Source organism: Sabethes cyaneus, chromosome 2 (assembly GCF_943734655.1).
Source record: "Sabethes cyaneus chromosome 2, idSabCyanKW18_F2, whole genome shotgun sequence".
Lineage (NCBI taxonomy): Eukaryota > Metazoa > Arthropoda > Insecta > Diptera > Culicidae > Sabethes > Sabethes cyaneus.
In genome coordinates, this window is record NC_071354.1 from 188271536 (window position 1) to 188293242 (window position 21707).

The 21707-nt window shown below is 42.1% G+C and overlaps 1 protein-coding gene across 1 annotated transcript in view; it reads left to right on the forward strand.

Annotated features, from left to right (window-relative positions):
• The window catches only part of LOC128737367 (uncharacterized), a 67193-nt gene that overhangs the window by 18471 nt on the left and 27015 nt on the right, over positions 1-21707 (forward strand). The window contains exons 2-3 of the mRNA XM_053831990.1: positions 2280-2409; positions 10227-11610. Coding sequence (XP_053687965.1) covers positions 2280-2409; positions 10227-11610 — 1514 coding nt within the window. The remainder of the gene's footprint in view (positions 1-2279; positions 2410-10226; positions 11611-21707) is intronic.

Genomic DNA, 21707 nt, shown 5'->3' on the forward strand with positions numbered 1-21707 from the left:
AATAGGTAAATCGAAAACATTTTCCTGTTCATTCATTCTTGTCTTTACCCAACCAAGATACATGCTCCCTCCAATGTACTGTGCTGTTTCTTACGACAATATAACGTCTACGTTCGCAGTATGAAGACGTTGAACGAAGTAATGCAGGCAAATATAAAGTCAAGAATAAAAAAATGTTTTACATTTTAGATGCATCAGAAATGCTGAATCATGGGTACCGTCTCACCAGGAAAACGTGAGAAAACTTTCATTCCAATTTCCCACCAAACTATACAACCGTATGATATGCGAAGTGTGTCAGTATATCTATGCAATACGAGTTGTTCAGAATTTTATTCAAACAGAAATAAATGTATTCATGGAAAGAGAGTTCCACCTGGGAACAACCTAAGGCAAAAACTAGAGCACAAGTGTCACTCAACTCAATTGTCTAGCGCATTGGAGACAACTCATCTGGCATTTTATTTATAGTACCTAACCATAGCTCAAGGAAGTACGGTGCATTTCCAAGTTGCTATCGCAAAGTGGTTAGCAAAAAAACTTTTACTTTCTCGACTCCGAGCTTTCCTTTCGCAGTCTTCTACGTAAGTAATGAAACGGCAGTTGTGAACAATTGCCTTTGGAACGACAACTCAATATCAGCATGACAGAGACGGCTCAATATCAATACACGCTACACGGATGCGGTTGTTTCCCGATACACGACCCATATAAACTGCTATCTATGTCTTCGAAGTAAAACGAAGACGGGAGCTTTTACTCGTCGTATAAAACATAAAATAGGATGAGCGAACCAAAACCAAGTGCCAATTTGGCACAGCGTGTGCCAAGCCGCAGAACGGTATGGAGGACGATTTCAGATAAGTAACAGCATCCTAGAATCCATTTCTTCTGAATGCCTACTGTAGTGCCACCGTCTGTACAAATCTTAAGACTTCATGTTTCATGGTACGTGCGGTTAGTATAAAACTTCGCCGGTGTAGAGCCTGTGCTTACCTCTGCTGATGTCTCGATGTTTTATTATACATAAAGCAAAGAAGTGCTCGATTTAGACAGATTCCATTTCGATTGGCTTAGCTGGCAGGACAAGGACGTGACGGGAATGCTAAAGCATGACAATTGGGAGTTGAGATTTAGCATTTTTATTGCTTTCAACACTTGCTAAAGAATTTCTTGCTGCCTTGATTTAATGGCTATCGTTCGAAGGTGATGCAAACTGTTATGACGAAAAGGTGAATAACTTATCTGACAAATCTCTTCTTGGGTTAAGTACTGTACCTTTACCATCCAAAACTGAAAAAAACATATCACGTTACAGCACGTTATCTGAAGCTCAGATTCGTTCTAACAGCTTATTAAAGCATTTTCTTTTTCAAAGGAAACAGCGAGAAAATAAAACACTCGAAAACTAATTTAGCAACATGATTTCACAGACCGGTCCTGTCACACAAACACGAACCGTTCGCCCTCGGACAGGACCATTAGCCCCGTTCCTATTGCTACCGATCCGGACAACAGCCACGTACAAGCGGCAATAAACAGTTAAGCTTCTGCTCCTGGCGTGGGAAGTGCACCACAGGAAGAGCCAGTACGTGTGTGTGTTTGTGTTTGTATGTACCTGCTGTGGACAGCCACGGACGGCAGGCACCGACCGTTAAGAAAGGTCCCGTCTGTGATCCACCCAGTCTCGTAGCTCCACTGACATTCACGTGATTTACGGCGAGTTTTTAAGAAATTGAATTACACGTTAGAGCGGGAAGAAAGAATTTATCTACCTTTCGGACGAAATTGATCTTCAAATTAGTTTTCACCTTTTCTTTTCTGTCCCCGTCTTTGTACGCCGCTTGGTGATTTTTCAAGCGAACGAACGAAGTTCTAAGACTTATATTGCCTCCATTAAACTCGATTAGGAAATTTCTCTTCTTGCTTGACATTTCCGACGCTATAGGAGTTTATTGATTTACAAAAACCATCCGTTTCACTGTACTATACTGTACTGTTCGTTTTTGCTCAACTCGTTCTCGTCCTAAATTTTTCTGTAACAAATGAATGAAGTCATTATCTTAAAAATAGTCTCTTAATTGAGATTCATTGCATGGTCGTCAAAATTAGCATCAACCCATTTTTTGTTCGAACCGGCAGGCAATCGTTAATCGTAGAGATCCTTCGCGCTCCTCCTATCTGACCTGCTAAAATATACTGCATAAATTAGTAAGGTCGATTTCTCTTGATTATAACGTTGCTTTCTTTTCTGCTTCTTTCTTCTTTCTTAATTGCAGCAGCAATTTCGGTATTTTAACCGCCCAGAATGGCCACGCTAAAGGAGCATCGTACGCCGCGGACGGTGGCACTACTACTACTATCGGAAGTCCTGCCAGGCGGAGTGAAGTTTCACCCATCCAGAGTCACGTAAGTGTTGAGTGGTAACAAATTTATGCGGCATTTAGCGTCGATTTATCAAATTACTTGGCGTAAATGATATAGGAATTTGGCTCGAGAAGCTATACTTCGTACTTGTGAAAGACAAATAGACAATTATAGTTTCTCTCTGATTTGACTTAAAGTAAAATTAAATAAAATACAACTAAACAACTTCGAGGAAATATCAATTAAGGTGTAAATAAACTAGAAATACTGTTAAAATGTAATCACTGCTGTGCACCAGACTTTAACCGAAAGTTGGACACCAAACTTTTGCAGCAAACAGCAGACTTTGAACCGAGCTCAGGATTCGCTGATCAAACCAAGCCATTCTTAAGCCAACTAAGCCAAGCAGATTCGATCAGTGAATCTCCCAGCTTGGGTAAAGAGGAACGGTACTTCTACCAACAGAGAGCCGGGATGACTCTTGCCATATCAAGCATTCCTCTTCACTGTACTCGGTCCTGGACTGCTCGTCGCCCAGGCTGCTGGACACCGACACACGCAAGTTGGTTTCAACCTGGTGGTGTTCTTGAAAAGAACGGATTTCATTGCACAGTCGTCCGGCATCTTTGCTTCGTGGCCGGCCCGCCGTAGTCTCCCAACTTTCGCCAGGTGTGCGATGGGAATCTCTCCAAGCAATGCCTGAAGCTCGTGATCAGGGATGGTACGATTACTTTAACTCAATTTTGATACATTTGACAGTACCGTTTTTGCCGAGTATAATTTGGTAAAATGATGTTTGAAGCATTTGTAGCACTAACTATTATCTACAATTTTGCTGAACAAAAATTTACTGTATCTTTTATAGTTACGGCGCTACAATGCGAGTAACTTATTAGTGACTAAATGAACGTTCATTTAGTTACTAAAGAGGTATTATCATTGTAGCACCGTGAATACAAAAGATACAGCAAAACTTTATTTAGCAAAATTCTAGATAATAACTAGTTCTACAAATGTCCCATACATCAATTTGTCCAGTTTTGCTCGGCTGAGACGGTACTGTCTAATGAATGAAAATTGAATCAAAGAGATCGAACCATCCCTGCTCGTGATTCATACGCCTGCGCCACTCTCCGCTTTCCGTTTGTACTCCGCCAAAAATGGTCCGCAACACCTTTCGTTCAAATACGGCAAGTGCACGTATGTCCCCAGTAAGCAAAGTTACTGTCTCAAGTCCGTAGAGGACTACCGGTCTGATTGGCGGTCTGTACATCGTCAGCTTTGTGCTGTGGCGTATGCTCCTAAGTTGAAGCGTCTTGCGGAGGGAAAAGTAGGTTCGATTTCCAGCTTGAATGCGTCATTGAATCTCCTTACTCGTATTATAGCCGGTGGTGACCAGAAATCCCAACTATACGAACTCATCAATCACTTCCAGTTCATCGCCGTCAATAGTCGCTGTCCGTAGGAGGAAAACGTTGTTTTCTCTGGAGCCTCTTTCTACCATATATTTGGCTTTCGACGCATTGATCTATTAAGGCGGAACCGAAAGTGGCTAACGTTATTGTGTTAGTGCGACAAACACTGTACTGTACATCTCATGTGTTCGTTAAAAATCTAAACGTTTATTTGAATATTGCATTAGTATTGGTAATATATGTCAAATAGCGGAGCTTGCAAACATAAACAGCTGATCCGCAGCCAACCGCACTGACTACAAACATCCCGAAAAAGGGTTTTTTTCTTTATCAAGGCATTCCGATTCAATCAAAATTAACAGCAGCAACTGAATAATGCGTAGGATCACTAGGATGTTTAATTAATCCGCTTGCATCGGATTGCGTTTTTGATTCCTGCGTTTGCGTTTTGTTTGTTTATTTCACTCTAAGCTCATCGATGCGGCGAAAGTTGAAAGCTCTTTAAAAGCTCATTGATGTGACGAAAGTTTGATACTGTGTTGCTGCTTTTTCCGAAATCGCTAGTTCAACGAAATATGTGCGTAACCAAATATCTATTAACTAATTCCAAATTATACATTGGTCGCTTTTATGAACACGTAATGATCGATATGTCCAGTTAAATTTATTTTTCATTAGCAATTATTTTTTGCTGAGCGTTTATTGATACACAGCAGATCGATAAATTGAATTACAAGTTTTAGGACATTATAACAGCGCTGGAAGCACTGATTACGTGGCGAAAGCGTGCTCTGCCAATACATATGCATTTTTAAGGCGCAAAACAATACATGCTTCGAATGGTAGCCATTTATCCAGCCATCTTTGAGCCACTTTCGGTTTCCCCTTAACCAATCCTAGCCTCCGTTTTAGTCTGGCGTATATTGCCTCCGCCGTCCCAAGGTTTCTAGTAATGATGTCAAGGTCACCTGCGAAGGAGTTGACTATTCTTGCTGAAGATCGTTCCTCTCGTTTCGACGACCGCTCGCCGGATCACACCTTCAATAGCGATGTTGAATAACATACAGGACAGTCCATCTCCTTGCCGCAATCCTCTGCGCGATTCGAATGGACTCGAGAGTGCCCCCGAAATGCGCGCGTAGCACATCATTCGATCCAGAATACTTCGATCATCCACATCAGTTTGTCCGGAAAACCGTATTCGGATATTATCCACAGAGATTATATTATCTGCATTGCTGTTCCAGTTCAACTGTATCGTATGCTGCCCTGAAATCCACGAAAATGTGATGTCTGAGCACATTGTACTCCCGACATTTCTAGAGAATTTGTCGGAGAGTAAAAATTTGAAATCTGATTTGAGCGCGTGCCCTCATAAAGCCCAGCTGATACTACCCTACGAATTCTCTTGCTCTATCCCAAGACGATACAACAAAATCTGATAGAGCACCTTGTAGTTGTAGGGGGCGTTGACCAGCGTAGTACCGCGTAATTACAGCAATCTAGCCGATCGCCCTTTTTGTATATGGGACAGACCACACCTTCCGTACACTTCTCCAGTAGTTTCTCCTCCTCCCGAATCCTTGAAATTATCCAGTGAAGTGCCGTTGCTAGCGGTTCTAGGCCATTTTTGTGGAGTACTGCCGGCACTCGGTCTTTCCGGCGGCTCTGATATTCTTCAGCTGACCGAATTCTCGCCAGATCTCTTCGATATCAGGAGCCGGCATGCTGTTATCGTTTATAGGCACTCCTTATCGAAGAGCTGCTTCCACCTGTCGACCATCTCGTTTGTGACCAGGTTTCTCTCCTCGTACCTATATCAGGGTTCAATGTGTATCCTTCACGAATTTGGTTTACCTTCTCATTGAACTTGCGCGTCTCATTAGCCCGAAATAGTTGTTCCACCTCTTCACGATCTCTGTCCTCCTTCTGTCGCTTTCTCCTCCTCAGGATCGTAGTCAACCCATTCCGCGCTCGTCGATACTTGGCCAAATACTCCCTCGTAGACACGCTTAGACAGTTTTTCCATGCTCTTTTGTCCTCTCGTCGCTTGTTAGCATTCCTCGTCAAACCAATCGTTTCGTGTGCTCGAGGTTTTCTTACCTAGCACTACGGTTGCAGCCTCATTGACGGCCGAGCGTATCATACTCCATCTGTTTTCGAGGGTCGAAACACCTAGCTCCATCTAGAGGAATGAATGCTTTTATCTTGTAGGCGCGCGTAGTTTTCGACCAGTGGGTTGTCTAACTGCTGAATGTTTTACCGAGGAGGGCAGCTTTATCGCGAAGTAAATATACCGTCAATATTTTTAGCGCCCATGTACTACTACTAGGTTATGATCCGAGTCAAAACCTGCACCCCGTAAGGAAGCTGCTTTGGTGATATTCGAAAAACCGGTAATCGATGAGAATATGATCGATTTAGCTCAGTGTTCGTTGGTCAGGTGATTTCCGGGTGCCGAATAGCTTTTTGGGGAAAGAAAGTGCTTCTATATCACTGGCCGTTATAATTCGTATCGATGTGTAGGTTATGGGGCGCGATCACCGGTCTATACCTTACTTTCCTGCCGTTCTGGGCATTCATATCCCTGATGACGATATAGATGTCTTAAGGCGAACAAGGATCGTACGTTGCCTCCAGCTGCGCGTAAAGCCCTTTTTTCTCGTCGTTGGGTCTACCTTCGTGTGGACAGTGCACAGTTATGATGATGTTGTTGAAGAAACAATCTCTAGTTGATCATTTTCCAGTCCATAACGCAATCCTACATTCTGCCCATTGCTACAAAGCCCGTTCCCGGCTCGTTGGTCGCATCACCGCTCTGGTAAATAAGGGCGCCGCAACGGATCCTCCAAAACTTCTCCCCTCTGCGTCAGATCTCCTGCAGTTCCACGATGCCGAACTTTCAAGGTTTAAGCTGTTCCAGCAGAACCCTGTTGTAACATATGAAGTTCAGCGATCTGCAGCTCCGGGTATTAAACACCCATTCCATGTCCTTATTTCGTCGCTTTTGCGAGTCGCATTTCTTTGATTGTTTGCAGTTAGGTTGGTTTGAGGCTAGGGCCACGCTACCGAGTCTCGTGATGGGACTGCTATCTTAAGTGTAATGCCGAGATAACACATTCCTTAATTCAGCAGTTCGCTCTGGATCAAATGTTGTCGTGAGCCGTTCCTAACGTGAAATAGGACCACCAGCTAGCATTTTCATGTCTATGTAAAAGATAAAAATCAGCATTACGTACAGATATGCGTGCTAATAAGTCGTATTTGATGCGCAAAACTGGAATATCCGTGCTGTTTTTTCATTTTTGGACCTCCCTCTTTTTAATGGCCACCCTATTCCCCCTTTCAGAAATAAAGCAACTTGTACAACTGCTATCGTTCCAAATGCAAGAGAAACGCACCCCTTTACCCATTCGAACCTTTCTCTCCCCTTGTAAGATACCGTGTTCCCCTTTTGTCAACCCCCCCGATGCTGATTCTTTTATGCCAAAAAATGTGTGTTTGACAAACGACGTTTGATGAAGAACAGTCCAGAAATTCCGGAGCTATGGCGGAACATACATTCATACTCTCGTTCCTCGCCCCCCTACATGTCGGTTCCTTCCTAGTCAGCTTCTGAGCTTCAGTTCTGATTCCCTTATGTTAAGGAATATGTGTGCCAAGTTTGATAAAGAACTGTCCAGGCATTTCGAAGTTATAGCCTCTCCCCTGTAAGTAACCCCACCTTCTTGTCAACCCTCCAGTGCTGATTCTCTTATATCAAGGAACATGTGTGCTAGGTTTGGTGGAGAACAGTTAAGGCGCTCTGGAGTTATGGTGAAACATACAAACAAACATACAAACATACTCACGCTCACTTTTATATATATAGAAGAAGATATCCGATTAAGTGCGACTCGCTCCGTAATGCTATACAATTCTGTGCTATCGTATGTTTGTCAGCCATTATTATATACGATTGAAAATCAACTTTGGCGCACTTTATGAAGCGTTAGTTTCGATTCCGGATTTGTTAAGAGATATTTACGTTAATTTTCGTACATTGATTTACGAGTTGGTGCTAGCTGGGCCGTACATTTGGTTGAGGAATCGTCAAGCAATCAAGAGCCGCCCCTGACATGGAAACAGACGCTCGTTGCTACACGCACCATTCGCACGGGTGCCTCCTTCCCTATCGGTATACGACCTAAGTTTACACCGAGGTTAGTTACCCGATGTCCACTAAGGTTGCTCGTATTCCAGATGGTACCTAGAGGAGATAGGGTTAAGAGTTCATGGATAAAAGGCTTAGGACCACTGTGGGGTCTATTTTATACCTGCAGGTATGCGAAGCACCAATGTTTTTTTTTATTTTGTATGGGCTAATCACTTTGACCACAACATTATTGATCTATTGTAATGTTGCCCGGGTGTATGCTGTATTCTGCACTGCATTTCTGTGCTTTATCGTTATTGAGTAAACGATAAGCTTATATTTTTTTATGCGTGCTTATGTGTTGAGGGTTTTACCCATGCTCCGATGCATGTCCTACTATACCAAACCTGTTTCGCCTCGTTATAGTTAGCACTGGTGAGTCCTCCTGAGGTTCAAAACCATTACCTCATTAGGCCCTCATACCAGTATACTAACCATAAGAAGCGTCTTCGGGATAATGTAGAACTCAGCATGAAGGAAGGGTGATGAGGGGCCAGAGAATAAACCCATGCTAAAGTCACTTTGACATCGAATGGCCTGATTCTACTAAGATTCGAACCCACGACTACAGAGCCCCCTAGCCCCCCTGCGGCTACAGAGCCCCCTAGCAGCAATGCACCAATGTTACGCAGTACCCAGCCGTACACCAACCTTGTAAACCTTGTTTTTCTGTGCTTCCGTGATGACTGTGGGACCTCAACCGCCATTAAAGATCATATTTATAACTTTATAGGAGAATTGGTAGATGACAACTTTCGTACAAAGTTGCAGATTACGGAACCTCAGGTGACTACGATTCCCGTTGAAGGCCCTGTTTGCAACCGCTATTCGCCTTTTTACTTCACAGCTCACATCCCTTTGTTACATGTCACTAACGTACCAAGGTAAACAAATTCGTCAACTACTTCTAAAGTGTCACCATCTATCACCGCCGCAGTTTCAACATATGAAGGGCTACCACGCTCTCTGCCAGCCACCATATACTTCGTTTTGACAAAGTTTATGACAAACCCTATTCTCGCGTCTTCCCCCGTTAATATGCGCGTACGCCTCCGCTCATTTCGTTTAACCGAATCGTACGCCGCCTTGAAGTTTGTAAACAAATGGTGGGTCTACCAGTTGAATTCCCGGAATTTATCAAGGGTTTTGTCGCAAGGTGGCTCCTGACTAGCAAAAGTCCGGCGGAATTGTCGTCCGTTCCAGCTGCTTTGCCATTTTTCAGCTCTCTAGCTGTTTTTCAACCTCGTCCTGAGTTGGTCGATGCACTGCTTGTCCATAAACTACTATTTCTGTTGGCAGATCCCACAATCTTTGGTGTGGGGATCAGCGGAGGGCATTAAAAAACTACAAAATCAATATTGTTTACAATTTCCTAACAATATACTCATTCAATAAACGATATTTGAATGCTGTGACATTTCGAAAGACTCAATTTTCGTCCGTCTTCAGTAATAATCTCATTCTCCAAATAAAATTTTAAAGATCACCGGAGTTCCGCAATGAAATAGTCACGCTCTTCAAAATACGCCCAACCATGTTACAACATCCATCTCTCAAAAATGTAATATTTTCCTGTTCTGAAACATTAATCTAATAACGCTACTCTAACCGGCTATCGTAAGTTATCTAAACAAGCATTCGGAGCACAATTTTGAACTTTGAGAAATTAAACGTCCTTCTACTGCCGCATACCGACAGCGGAAACGTAAAACTTTTCTCCTGCTGCGGTGCGGGAAGCACCTCGGCAAGGCGGGGGGAGAAAGTTTGTCAAATTTATTGGCCAGCAAGGCTACTAGAGCTAGGTGCATCCGTATGGCTAGGATAAAAAAAATTAGGCTAAGTACGCTTGTGCTGATGTTTTCAGCAAAAACATTATTCTTTCGTCTACTCTATGGAATCTCTACTGTGTACTGTGTACTGATAAAGGGCAAGGAATGCTGCTGGCAAGTTTGCCGGGACCAGTGTACTGAGTTGTTGAAAAGTTTTGCGAAAGGAATGTTGCCGACGAGAATATTTTTGCTCAACCAGGGAAGGAGGAATGAAAAAAGTTTTATTTTAATACGGTTGAATTTTCAAGCGGCGAACTGCGTTCGCATTTTCACTTTTTCAAAGGCTTTGCACTGCTAGGATTAGCAAAGAATGGATTGTAACATGCAACAGTGTAAGCCCTGTTACTGTTGAAGTAATCTGACATGATCTCTTTTTCCAGTGAGTTAATATCTAACACTTTCTTTGTTCATTTTTTCCAGACCAAAAGCCGGCGTGGTTGGCAATCTCCGAATCAGGATCAGGCTCCATCGTTATCACCGAAACTCGACGACCAACAGCATTATCAACTGCAATACCAATGTGTTCGCAATCAATCGACGGCGCCAATATACGGAAATGGAACACTTCCTTCGGGGACAGGTTGTCAATACAATACACCACTAACTTCCTTCGGAAGTAGCAGCTATATTGCGAACGGGTACCTTGCACCGCAGCAGGTAGTGCCGCATTGCACAATTTCATCGCCGAAAAGTATTCTCAAACACAGCACTTCAGAAACGAATAATAGTGGAAACTATTCTAAAAGCGTTGACAGCAACTACTCTCATACGATGTACGGTATGAAGGAGGAAGGCTATCGAAAATCCTGCGGTGCTGGGACGGGCGTTATGACCTCCGCTCACAACGGTAGCTACGGAAATGTGATGGTAAACACATTGAATTACTCTACTGCAACCAGTTCTAGCAATGAACTGCTAGAGGACCTGCAGCACATTGAACAGAATCGCTTGAAAAAAGGACAACACATAAAAATTAGTTCTAGTTCATCGTCGTCAGTAAATTCGAACAACAACATGATTAACAACAACAGCATGATTGGTAACAATAACAACACGTATATTGGTAGCAATGGATTCGAAGCACAGAGTAAATATGGAAAACCGTCGGGTTTGTCTGGTAAACATCAGATTTCCCAACAATTCAGTAGTGCGGGACCATATTACGAGCAGCACAACAGCATCAATAACAATTCAGTGTACGGTGGAGGAAAATATGCAGCCCCGATAGGTCAACTGAAGCCCGCAGTCTGCAATGCACCTTCCACAAACAACACCCCACACGGTGCCAAAAGTAATCGCCTTATTACCGGCCCCAACAATAATAACAATAACAACAATTTTGAAATATGTCACACAAATTCAAACGTCGGTAGCGGTTCCAGCCATACCCAAACCGTCAGTTCAACATTATCGAGCTTCACCAGCAAATTTCACAAACTGGCTGCCAATAGAAACTCGCTCGACCAAACCGCGGCCTCCACCACCGTCACCGTCAACAACACCAGCAGCAATGGAAAACTGAATCATGTGAACAACAACAACAGCAACAACAATGCCAGCGGTACACCATCTGCTTCCGGAATCGTTTACCATCGCCACAAAGAACAACGGCAACAGCAAAACTCCCAGCAGAACCCAGCAGCACAACCTCACCACACCCACAACGCAACTGGAACTAGCAACGGCACCGGTCAGCATCATCCGCATCACGCCCATCCACCGCACCCGGTTGGCCATCACAATACGCTGTCCTCACCGGAAAGTGCTTACTCTACTGGATACTCAACGGACGGTACATCGCCCGGTAAGTATTGGCTGTCTAGGTGCATACTTCCGGACCAGTTCATGCAGTTCGCGGAGGTCAAATTGTTTCTTGATGAAGTTATCGTACTTTTATTACCTTCACCGGCAACGACGATCGGCGGGGCGGTTGGCAGCGGTCATAAAACCGAAGAAAGATGGTCGAAACAGTCCTTCCCCGGGTGAGAACCCGAGAGGGAGCTTTGACTTTAATTTTAATGATAATAACAGCTGTTACAAAAGCAAACGGGGAGCTTGCCATAATTTTTATTTTATGTTTCTAAAAACTGCTGGTTCCCAAACTGTGAACATTACCTGAAACAGTGTGCTGCACCTACAGGACAGCTAATATTTGCGATACTGCGTTCTCGTATTATAGCCCATGCCAAAAGCTTTTAACTTTTGGAACATTAGTATTCGTAGTTTTGAAAACAAGGAATTGTTTTATGCTTCAGCAACAAGCTCAAAACTTGCTATTTTTTAAAACGCAATATCAAAGCTACTTCCTTGTTCTTAAGCTAAGCCAAAATTTATGACAGCCTTCGCACCGCAACCGCCGACTGACATTCGCACAATGATTTTTGATTTGCATATGGTAATTTGCTTGTAATTTGTTGGATTATTATACCCTTCTTATCTCGTCGTGCTTTCGAAATGATTGCTACTACCGCAGCACAAAACGAAAATGAAGCTGTAAACAGCCATTTCGATTCCCACCGGCGCCGCCTTCCCCCACTAGAGGATCATATTTTTCTGCCAATTTCTCAGTGTAGGAAAAACTTTCGTTCGACAGAGCAAATTCATTGTTAGAAGGGGGAGAAAATCCGGAGAACACAGCCGTCATCACTCATACCGAGCGAGACCGACCCACCCGACTCCGGCGGCCGGGCGTCGCTACCGAAAGCCTTCGGGAAGTTCTGCAATCTCGTCTGGGTCCAATCCATAACCAGAAATGGGAAGAACAAAGCGAAGTGGTTCGTTTGCTACCGATTTTATGCTAATGTGATTTACTTTCCCTTTCCGAAGACCGGAACGTATACGTCTGAGTGCGGCAGCCGTGGTTTGGCTCGACGAAACTTTTTTTTTTTTTTGATCATCAACAACGATGGGGAAACAATTTCTAGATGTGGAGCCAAAGGGCAATAAGAAAACATGTAAATATACTTTGATAGCGTGTTTCGTTATAACATTTATTTTCAACGAGCGGAAGTGCGTTCCCACTAAATGACAGCACTTACTCCATGTGTGGAAACCAAAATTGGAGTCTAACAAATTGAAATCCATATAGGTACTGAACTTCGCGAATTTCGCTTCTGTAGCGTATAAGAAAAGTAGCGTAACTTCTAAAAAGAAAAGTTTTTTTTTGCTTCGTCATATTCAATAGGATCCATATTCGTCAAACACGGGGTTCGAAGTAGGTTACCCTACTTGTCCTCATCATAGCGCGCTGTATTAAAGGTGACAACCTCCCTGTAAAGTTTTTTGATTATGGAATAGGGAGAAAAAAATCTACGTGTTTCGGAATTTCAATAACCTTTAGAACTGGACCAAACCTCGTGATTTTAGTCATGACCTTGAAATGCGGTCAGGCACATATTAATTTTTCTTTTGAAACGATGGTTCTACAATTGATAAATGGACGGTATGGGAAAGTAATGAAGAAGGATTTTTTGGGATTTTTTTTTCTTCATTACTTTCCCTTACCGTCCCTTCATCAATTGTAGAACCATCGATTCAAAAAAAAAAAATATTAATAGATGCCTGACCGCATTTCAAGGTCATGACCAAAATCACGAGGTTTGATCTATTTTCACAGGAACGGGGCCTTCCCCCGAAATCCCGCGCTGAGAATCGCGGCTAACACGCTGGCAGACGATCAGCGTTCACACGCAGTACCTTGTAAGTAGCAAGGGCCTGCATAGTGTCGCCGTCCCGCCAGTAAACACAAAGTTAGATTAAAACATCTCGGTCGGCGGTTTCTACAGTAGGTGGAGGAAGAGGCACAATTGGTGTCTAAAAATAGCCCAACCCATGTCGCTACATTAATAAGGGGGGTTGTGCAGTCTCCTTTTGTCCAGCGCCTCTGTGGTTCATAGGTACACGGGTACCAGCGAGCCACATGCCCTGGCGGGTGTTATGGGTTGGAATTCGGTTATAATCTCAGATTATAGCTTGGTTCGACCCATGCACCTTCCAGCATTGAACAAAAGGTAGGAGTCACAACGACAACTTGTTAAGCGAAGCTCCCTATTACTCCCCCCCGCCCCTTCCTTTCCACTCTTTTCCTTCCATTCCCAAAAAGTCCTTCTTCATTACTTTCCCTTACCGTCCCTTCATCAATTGTAGAACCATCGTTTCAAAAAAATATTACTCTAGAACTAGCTTTATTTATATTTGGTGTGCAAGTAAGACCTCGATGTCATTTTTAAGAAAATGCAACTGTATTATGAAAAAAAAAATGATCCTAAATGAATCATTCAAAATATTACCCAGCATTTTCCCACCTCTTCTTCTGAGGTTATCCACCAATGAAGGCTTTTTTTTAATGTCTTCATATAACCGGAACTGCTTATCAGTCAGCCCATGTGATGTGCCATCGAACGGAACAAGTAATAATTGGACTGCGTAATATCTGGAAAATATGGCGGGTGGCATTTAACTTCCCATTTATATGTTTCCTAGTAGGTTTAGCGGATTTGGCAACCTGAACCCGAGCGTTGTCATGCTGTAGAATTACTTTTTACCTTTGTTATACTATATAACAAAGGTTTAGGAATTGGTCGAAAAACACGAAGTAGATTTAAGGCCCGGAGGGCCGAGTCACATATACCAATCGATAGGGTTCGACGAATTGAGCAATGTCTGTGTGTGTGTGTGTGTGTGTGTGTGTATGTGTGTGTGTGCGCTGCTTATTTTCTATCGCCTATTTCTCGGAGATGGCAGAACCGATTCGTCTACTATTACTTTCATTTGAAAGGTATTATTACCTAGTATACCACTTTAAAAATTGTTTCGTGATCCGACTATTAGTTTAAAAGTTATAAGCAAAAATGTGAAAATTACATGACACGATTTTCTCCGGAACCACATAACCGATTTCATCGATCTTAGTACCAAATGGAAGCTCTTACTATCGCTAAACTTCACACCAATTTTTATTGAAAACAAACAAGTGGTTTAAAAGTTAGCCTTAAAAAACCAGTTTTGACAAGGTTCAAATGATCGCCTGTTTCTCAGAGATGGCCAAACCGATTTACCCGCTACTAGTTTCATTTGGCAGGTAATATAGCCGGATAGATCACTATTGAATGGTTTTTTGATTGGATGTTTAATTTGAAAGTTATGAGTATTTAAATACACCACACCAAAATTAACAATAATTTATAATGATTTTAACCAAGATAAATAACCTAATTTCAATTATTTTAATGTCAAACGGGAGGTTTTCACACTACGAATATATATGCAAAATTTCATAAGAATTGGTTTTGCCGGTCAAAAGATATTAACCCTCGAACACTAGCACCAACTTTTATAACACAGTTACTCGCGCGCACAATAGCCCAAAACCAGAGAAAACGTGCGCACTAGAGTTTTGACTAGGAAAACTTGGTTTTAAGTTTATCAAACCTTTGGAAGAGTTTCTTAAAATTGAAAGCTCTATCGTCTGGTAGAATCTGAATTTTGATTAATCCCCCTAAAAGTGAAATAAAAAAATTATTTTCCATCAGTTTCAATATAACACATTGATGTGTTCTGCAAAGTTTTAGAGCATATTATCACAAGAAATTTTGCCGAGGATAGTAACCTTCTATCTCTTCAACGAATAGATCTTATTTATTGTATATAAGTTTGTAAAATCAGTTTTTCTATTTTAGCTTTTTTTGTAATTGTTTTATGACGTTTTCAAGTATTACAAAGTTGTATAAATAATAAAAATACACAACTTTGCTGAACATAGTATACCTCTATGTTTGCTTGTTTACGAACTGTAGAACTTTGATTATAAAAAATACCCTGATTTTGACCCCGAGTTACTCAACTACCAACAGACGGATATATTTTACATTTGCTGGTGGTTTTGCTGCATACAGACACCATTTTTCCATATGAAGAAACGAGAGAAAATTCCAGTTGGGACCAATTGCGGTACACCTCACATGCTACTTGCTTCGTTTCTGTGATGTCGGGTTATGCTAATCTATTTTCCTAACAATTTAAAGTATTAATGCATTGAATAATTCTGACATTTTGCTCATAACAAGTTGATTGAAGAATATACGTTAGTATATACGTAATACACGATTTGTAACTTTATAACAATATGGCATTCAAAAACCTACACATGGTGTACAAAATACAACAAAGTGAGTAACGTGAGTGAGTAATAAAAATTGATAAAATTTATTCGAGAATACTTTATTGTTGTGAATCAAATAGAATGGCAATACAGGAAATTATGCATAGTTCAAAAACCTATAAACTAGACCTTTACTGCGCAATGTATATGTTAAAGAATAATATTTCATCTTACAACTTACTTTTGCTTGCACTTACCCTCATTAGTAACAACTTGCACAGCAATTTCATGAGAAAAGGAACTATCAAAATTTATAAAAGCTTCTATTTGGTTCAAATTTTGTAAACTTATTCAATTTCCAAAAAAGTCATGTAAACCAAACGTGTCGATTTCTATCTCAAATAGCAAGTAAGACCGTATAACAAAGGTTCCTTTCACCACTAGGTGGATTAAATCAGGTTTTTGTGCTCCTACTTGTATTGTGATGGTTTTTTGCACGATGCTCGGCTCAATCGCATCAGTTGAATTCGATATTATTTCCCAGTGAAGGTTTTATTCGGCCATACCGCCATGACTATTCTCTTTGGCTGAACTCATTTTTCATTTTCCGTCACCATGCGATGCCCTTTGTTTCTACCACCGAGCGGATAGACAGTTATCGTATTCAGGTGTTAGAGTGCGATAGAACGGTCGTCTTTGCCGACCGTCTGCAGCAAGTTTCTTGGTTGTACCACCACCACGTTTTTACCACATTTTTGTTTTTTACTTGTCTCTGACTATACGCAGCAAGCGGAAACGGGTGTTAACTTAACGCAAAAAGCTTTCGGGTTCCAACCGAAAGATTGTGAAATCCCACCTGCCATTGTACCACCCGATATATTTTTGGTCTGCATATCGAAATTTTCTAGTTCATCTAATTTATTATTCTTCACACCATACGCTTCTTCAATTCCCATAAAGTTGAAATTACTGTCTTTAACCTTTCCGTCTACCCACTCCACAGTGGGAAAATCGATTCATTTTGCCATATTTACCCCTATTTTCTAATAGTTTTGAAAGAATCACACACAAACTTTTTCTGGTCAGAGATCCCAAATTTATGAGCTCATCAGTTGAGAAGTAGTTAGGGGAATTGTGTATATGTATGTGTGTATATCCCCCTGGCCAATGTGCCCCCCCCCCCATCGTTTTCCCCTAAACAAGCGAAATTAAAATGCAAAACCACCCAGAAACCATAGTATTTGATGGAACTAGCCTACTTTGCAAGTATGGCAGTTGCCACATGCTGTAAAAACAAAACAAAAATAAACTTGTTTTTGAGCAGCTTCCGATGTAACTTTTGGCGTCGTTTCCACAAGATATTTTCTTATCAAAATCTGTAAATAACCGGTTGTTGCGATTCGATTGCGTGAAGTGAACTTCAAAAAGACATCCCAGCCAAAAATTACGGTATTAAACGTTTGATTTGCTTTAGCATTTAATATTTTTTCAAATAAGTAAAAGCAGGCCAATATGCCCCACTTGCGGTGATGCAATTTGCCCCCTTGCAAATGTGGCTATAAACATAGGTAAACAGATCTAAGTTGAAGTCAATTGGCATTATTTAATTAAATTAGTGTTGTAGAGTAACCGTGGTGGGAATAATTTATTGCCATCGTCCAAATTCCAGGTTATTCAACTATGCGCTGCAAAATGCCACAGCTGCAGTATAATGTGCCCCATGCACAAAAGAAAAAGTGCACCAGAAGGCCAAAACTAGGTTTATTTTATATAAAAATACGATATTTTGAAAACAACGGAAATAGTTTTACTTTCTACAAAACAGAGTTGATCTGTCACTGGTAGAAATACTCAATTTACCGCATTGGGCATATTATAACGCAGGTGGGGCATTTTACCCCGCGAAGATGAGAAACACAACATTTAGGTGCTTTTATTAAATAATTCCTAGCATATTTATTCCACAATACTAAATTAAATAAACGATTGCAGTTGGTTTTCAGCTCAAATACCAACATATACTCATAGTTGTAACGTTAATTTGGGGAAGCATAACAGAGATATATCCATTTATTCTTAGGGGGGCACATTATACACAATTCCCCTACTTTTAGTTCATCGCCGTCAATAGTCACTGTCCGTGGGAGGCGAACGTTGTTTTCTCTGGAGCGTCTTACTTACTTACTTATGTGTCCATGTCCGCCGGTCCGACAGAACAAAAGGATGAAATCAGAGGTGTCCACTGTTGACGGTTAACTTTAACTTTTACCTGTCGCCAGGACAGATTGTCGTCTACAGCCTGGATGTCGTTGGCTAAGCTCCGTCGCCATAAGCCTCTGGGTCTGCCTCTTCTACACTGTTCTTGCGGATTCCAGTCGAGTGCTTCTCTGCAGACCTCGTTCGCTCCTTTCCTCAAGGTGTGACCGATCCACTTCCACCTACGTTAACGAATTTCTGTGACCATCGGCCGTTGACGATGACACCGACGATAGTGCTCTTCATTGAAAATCCAGTTGTCAAGCCACCAGGCACGGATTAATAAATAGCTGCAGTTTTTACGTTGTCTCCGCTGAGACGCACTACATTTCGCAGGCATACAGCAGTACGGATTTAACATTTGAATTGAAATTCCGGTTTTCGTATGTTGAGTGATCTGGTTTGAGCGCCAAATGTTTCGCAAACCTGCCAAGGCACCCCTGGTCTTCCTAATGCGTGTGGGTATATCAGTCTGGGTACCACCATCGGGCGTTGTCTGGCTACCAAGATATTTAAAGGGGTCTACCTGCTCAACTTGTTGTCCCGATATTATGAAGTTGATGGGATTGCCAGTGTTCTATTCACTACCATAGATTTAGTTTTTACTACATTGACTGTGAGACCTGCTGCCTGGGAGCTCTCGGAAAGGTCATCTAACTTGCTATGCATATCGTTTCGGCGTTGTGCGAGCAACATAGTGTCATCGACTAGGTCGAGGTCATTTAGCTGCTCCATCGTCAGAGGATTCCAAGGCAATCCTCGATGTGGTCTACTGTCAATTGTTCCAACCAATATCTTATCCACAATGAAGAGAAACAGAAACGGTGATAAAATGCAGCCCGGTATCATGCCAGCAGTAGCCCTTATAGGGTCGGATAAGACCCCATTGTGCAAAACCTTGCACGAGAATGCCTCGTACTGAGCCTCGATGAGATGGACTAGCTTATCTGGAACTCCTCTACGCCTAAGTGCGCCCCAGATGTTTTCGTGGTTGAGTCGGTCGAACGTTTTTTCGAAGTCAACGAACACCAGTAGAGTCCAGTAGAGAGTCCTATAACTCGTTGATCTGCTCCAATGTAATGCGGAGCGTTGTGATATGATCTACACATGATCGGCCAGCACGGAATCCAGCTTGCTGCCGTCGGAGAGTAGCATCAATCTTCTCCTGGATCCGGTTGAGGATTACTTTACAGAGTACTTTGAGAGTAATACAGAGCAACGTGATGCCACACCAGTTACCACATTCAGTTAGGTCTCCTTTTTTAGGGACTTTGACCAATATGCCCTGCATCCAGTCCACCGAAATAGTTGCAGTTTCCTGTAATATTATGTTGCTGAAAAGCTGATGCATCATTTGGGTTAACAAAGATGGGTCAGCTTAGAGCATCTCGGCTGAAATACAGTCTATCCCTGGCGTTCTATTGGATTTCATACGCTTGATGGCTGATTCAATTTTATCCAGCGATGGCGCCTCCGAGTTGACGAACTGTTGACGTCATACGCTGCTAGTTTTGTTAGTCTTTAACATTTGAATCTCGGAAGAGTTGTTCAAAATGTTCAGTCCATCGCTTAAGCTGTTCTGTGCGGTCAGTCAGTAGCTGTCCTTTAGCGGAAACTTTGTATTCATCCTGGCACCACTACCCACCATATATTTGGTTTTCGATGGATTGATTTGTAATTCAATCCTCCTAGATTTTAGTCTGGCGCAGATTGCCTGTACCATCCCAAGGTTACTAGTCATGATGTCGAGGTCACCTGCGAAGGCTAGCAGTTCGCTACTTTTGCTTAAGATCGTAGGAACTCCAGAGGGGGCACTCTCTGAAATATGGACATACCACATCACTCGCTCCAGGGTAGTTTTGATCAGCCGTCAGATGTCAGTTTGTCCGGAAAACCATTCTCACTCATCATCTTTCATAACTCCTCGCGTTCGACTGTATCGTAAGCTCTCCTGAAACCTACGTAAATAGTGTGGACACGTCGTACTTCAAATTTTTCTGGAGGATTTGTCGCAGAGTGATAATTTAATCCGTAGTATTACGGGCCCTAATAAAGCCCACCTGATACCACCATACTAATTTTATTGCTATTAAGGACAGACGACGTAACAAAATCTAGAACCTTGCTAGGTGACGTTGATCACCGTAATGCCAGTAATTACAGCAAGTCGATGGAACAAACCACACCTTCCATCAATTGCTCCGGTAGTTTCTCCTTCTCCCAAATCCTTGAAATTATCCAGTGAAGTGTCGTTGCTAGTGGTTCTTTTCATTTGTGTAGAGTCGGTCGAGAGTCGGTCGGTTTCCGGCGGCTCTATTAGTTTTCAGCTGTCCTATTTTCTTTAACCTTCCGTTACTCGCTCCAATTTTGATTTTGAATCCTAACAGAATTCACTCGAATAGTAATGCCACTTGGTGAAAAACTTATGAAACTTTTACCACTGTTTGAAAGGTCTTGGTCTGCGGATCAAGTTTGCTGAAGCAGTAATTTTCTTTATTTCTGGAATCCCGAAATACACCGAGATAAAGTTAACGGTTCACAGGCATTGTACAAAATACAACAGCGCGAGTAACGGAGGGTTAATTTTCGACTACAAAGGTAAGGTGCTGCCACCTGGATAAGTTTAGTCTTCGAATGAAGCAAGGATAGAAATAGCAAGGATAGAGGGCAAGAAACAGAGAGATTTTGAACCATTCTTCATTCACACTCACGCATGGGGAGTTCCATGAGAGTAAAAGAGATCGAGTAGCGTCGTAGTCGCTAATATATACGAATTCAGCCGTTGTTGAAGAAACGGCCTTTATTCTCAACATACACATCTTCTCGCTGCCCACTACAAAGCCCATTTCATGACTGCCTCCTTCCCTGTCGGTGTAAGTCGGTAACTCCGCTAAGGTTGTTTTCCGTATTCCGGCAGGTCCCGCGAAGAGGTAGGGGAAGAAGTTGCTGGATAAGAAGCTAAGGACCACTGTGGGGTCATTTCATACCTACATATCTACAGGTACGCGTGGCACCGACGTTACGCATTAACCAGTCGTTCACCAACCACAGTTCAGACATGTTCCCTTGCCTATAAACCGCTATTTCACAGTTCATCGATACTATTCATTGAACAGCAGGAAAGATATTTTCCGCACGACATCTGATTCGTATAATTAATTCTCATTCATTGATCCTCCAATTCCTGAGATTCATCGAGATTTAAACGAAGCAAAGCTCTACCATCATTAAGATATCAATCACTGTGCGCCGTTAGAGGCCGCTATTTTGCCACAATAATGAAAATCCAGTCACGTTTGCCGATAATAAATGCGCCTCGAAACGCTGCCGCCTTCCATCAAAATTTTCAACAAACGACAACAACATTTTCCAGCTCAAGACTCACACGTCACAGTTTGATTGAAATTTTGAAAAGTCAAGTCATGTAATGGAACCGAATAAAATGCCATATTGCTCTTAATCCTGCTTCCGTTCATCATCAGCATCGTCAAGCTCGACGTTCGCATTACGCCTACATCACAACCTCAACCCAACAACTCAGGATG